At 52.7% G+C, this 3,044-nt stretch overlaps 1 protein-coding gene across 1 annotated transcript in view; it reads left to right on the forward strand.

Annotated features, from left to right (window-relative positions):
* LOC307084796 (uncharacterized protein) overlaps positions 1–3,044 on the forward strand; it is a gene marked incomplete at both ends in the record, with an annotated part of 13,228 nt that overhangs the window by 9,752 nt on the left and 432 nt on the right. The window contains one exon of the mRNA XM_079749299.1: positions 1–10. This exon is cut by the window's left edge and continues 156 nt beyond it. Within this exon, the coding sequence (XP_079605425.1) occupies positions 1–10 (10 nt within the window). The remainder of the gene's footprint in view (positions 11–3,044) is intronic.

Below are 3,044 nucleotides of genomic sequence, written 5' to 3' on the forward strand. Positions count from 1 at the left end.
CCTGTCACATGTTTACTAACCCCGCCTTCTCCTGGGAACCCAACGCTGGCTCCCGACCCACAGGTTGGGAAACACTGGGCTATTGTAACAGAGTGAGAACATCTGTTAGATCTCTCTCTGTCTCTCTCCCTGTCGCTGTCTCTCTCTCTGTCTCTCTCCCTGTCTGTCTCTCTCGCTGTCTCTCTCTCTGTCTCTCTCTCTCTGTCTCTGTCTAAGTCTCTGTCTCTCTCCCTGTCTCTCTCTGTCTCTCTCCCTGTCTCTCTCTGTCTCTCTCCCTGTCTCTGTCTCTCTCTCGCTGTCTTTCTCCCTGTCTCTGTCTCTCACTCGCTGTCTCTCTCTTTCTCTCCATGTCTCTCTCCCTGTCTCTGTCTCTCTCTCGCTGTCTCTCTCCCTGTCTCTCTGTGTCTCTCTCCCTGTCTCTGTCTCTCTCTCTCTCTCTCTCTCTCTCTCTCTGTCTCTCTCTGTCTCTCTCCCTGCCTCTGTCTCTCTCTCGCTGTCTCTCTCCCTGTCTCTCTCTCTCTGTTTCTCTCTCTGTCTTTTTCCCTGTCTCTCCCTGTCTCTCTCTGTCTCTCTCTGTCTCTCTCCCTGTCTCTGTCTCTCTCCCTGTCTCTCTCTCTGTTTCTCTCCCTGTCTCTGTCTCTCTCTCGCTGTCTCTCTCTGTTTCTCTCTCTGTCTCTCTCTCCGTGTCACTACCTGTTCATAATGTATTTTGTAAACTCCCCTAACAAGCTTCCTGATGGTCAAGGACCAATCAGCACCAGGCAATCGAACCAATCATAAAGACAATAAACTCAGAGATACCCCCCAACCCCACGCTATTGGACACACGCACACACAAACAGATAGACACAGACACACACACGCAAAGAGACACACAAGGCGTGCATCAGTCTCCTGGGTGTATTCTCTTTCAGTTGGGACCATGCGCCACCACATGAATCCCCGCGGAGGCACCAGCCCTAAACACGCGTCCCTCGGTAAGCCCAACGCCAGAGCCTGATTGGCTCAAAGGCTCAGCCAATAGCTGATGGCCGTCAGTATGACCACACTGTGTGTGTGTGTGTGTTTTGTTGTGGCGTCTGGTCCTGCCTTCTTCCGCCCCACGTCACATGTATATGTGTGTGGTGTGTGTCTGTTTGTGTGTGTCCAGTTCTGGGCGGCCATGTTGATGTTGTTGTCTTCAATGTTCACGTCCACTTCCTGTCCTGCATCCCCAGTCACAGGAAGTGGTTCTTGATCAGGGGGGTCAGAGGGGGGAGGACACATAGCCCCCCCGTGCCTCTGAGGGGCTGATTCAACATGGCTGCCACCCCCCCCCCCCCGCTGATGTGTTGTGGAACCTGCTTTTTGCTCGGCGGATCTTTCGTGGTGAACATACGAATCATTATAGATTCCAGGAGATTGTTATTGCTAACGCGGTTAGCAATAACAATGCTATTGCTAACGCGGTGGCTTGCTAACTATCCGCCTACCACTAGCGTTTGCTTATTTTCTAAGGAAGCCAATGCTAGTGTGGGGTTGTTAGCTCTGGCTGATAGCTACGTTGTAGTCCAGCGGGCGGTTTCCTGTATGACCAGTTAGCAAAGATGTACATACCTGTTTCTGTTGATGGTTGATGACCAGTAGGATACAGTTATGGTCTGGACATACCAGTATAATGTCAAACAGACAATCCCAAAATCCCAAATCCCCAGAGGATTTGGGATTCACAAAGTAGGTATTGCGCTAACTGTGCACCAAGCTAACACGACAGTACATTGTAAGCCGTCTGACCTGATGATCAGCGGCCCCTATACCCTATATATAGGCTATAGCGAGAGGTTCATCTGCATTCTGCTTCTTAACACTGTGGTGTTGTTCTGAGGTTGTGGTCGGTTCTAAAACTGAACTATAGCTCTTGCGTTAGCGGGCTGTAGCGCTAGCTGCGCTGCTGACATGTAGAGACAGTTTGCTCTGGCTCGCAGCTCGGAGCCCGGTGTTGCTAGGCAACACACGCTCCTCGCAGCGGCAGTGAGTTTGCTGGTTGTAACACACACACACACACACACACACACACACACACACACACACACACACACACACACACACACACACACACACACACACACACACACACACACACACACACACACACACACACACACATTTAAATATGGCAGTTCAGCGACTCGTAGAAGATCACACGATCCACGCGAGAACCTCGGAGTAAACACTGGACTGGGAACGATGGGGAGGAGACACTGGACTGGGAACGATGGGGAGGTGACAATGGACTGGGAGTGATGGTGAGGAGACACTGGACTGGGAGTGATGGTGAGGAGACACTGGACTGGGAGTGATGGTGAGGAGACCAGGCCCCTATCAGAGGAGTAAACACTGGACTGGGAGTGATGGTGAGGAGGGGACCAGGCTGCAGTCCCCCATCAGAGGAGGAGGAGGGTCCCTGTTCGATCCCCAAACGTCCCCCAGCCTCCGACCTCGGCCTCTGGCTCTCTGCCGCTAGAACGACCTCTGTGTGTGTGTGTGTGTGTGTGTGTGTGTGTGTGTGTGTGTGTGTGTGTGTGTGTGTGTGTGTGTGTGTGTGTGTGTGTGTGTGCGCGCGCGTGTGTGTGTGACTTCTTTGAATGCGTCTTTTAAAGGCTTGCAAGTGAGGTCATCTAAATGTGTATTGTAAGATGCAGAGGTTACATACATTATATTAAGATATTCCTCCATCCTCTCCTCCTCCTCCTCTCCTCTCCTCCTCCTCTCCTCTCCTCCTCCTCCTCCTCTCCTCCTCTCCTCCTCTCCTCTCCTCCTCCTCCTCTCCTCTCCTCCTCCTCTCCTCTCCTCCTCTCCTCCTCTCCTCTCCTCCTCCTCTCCTCCTCTCCTCCTCTCCTCCTCCTCCTCCTCTCCCCCTCCTCTCCTCCTCTCGTCTCCTCTCCTCCTCCTCTCCTCCTCCTCCTCCTCCTCTCCCCATCCTCTCCTCCTCTCGTCTCCTCCTCTCCTCCTCCACCTGCAATGGGAGATATGGTGGGGTTTATGGTCCTGTTGTCATGGTTACC

This window comes from Pollachius pollachius (assembly GCF_949987615.1).
Source record: "Pollachius pollachius genome assembly, chromosome: 13".
Classification (NCBI taxonomy): domain Eukaryota; kingdom Metazoa; phylum Chordata; class Actinopteri; order Gadiformes; family Gadidae; genus Pollachius; species Pollachius pollachius.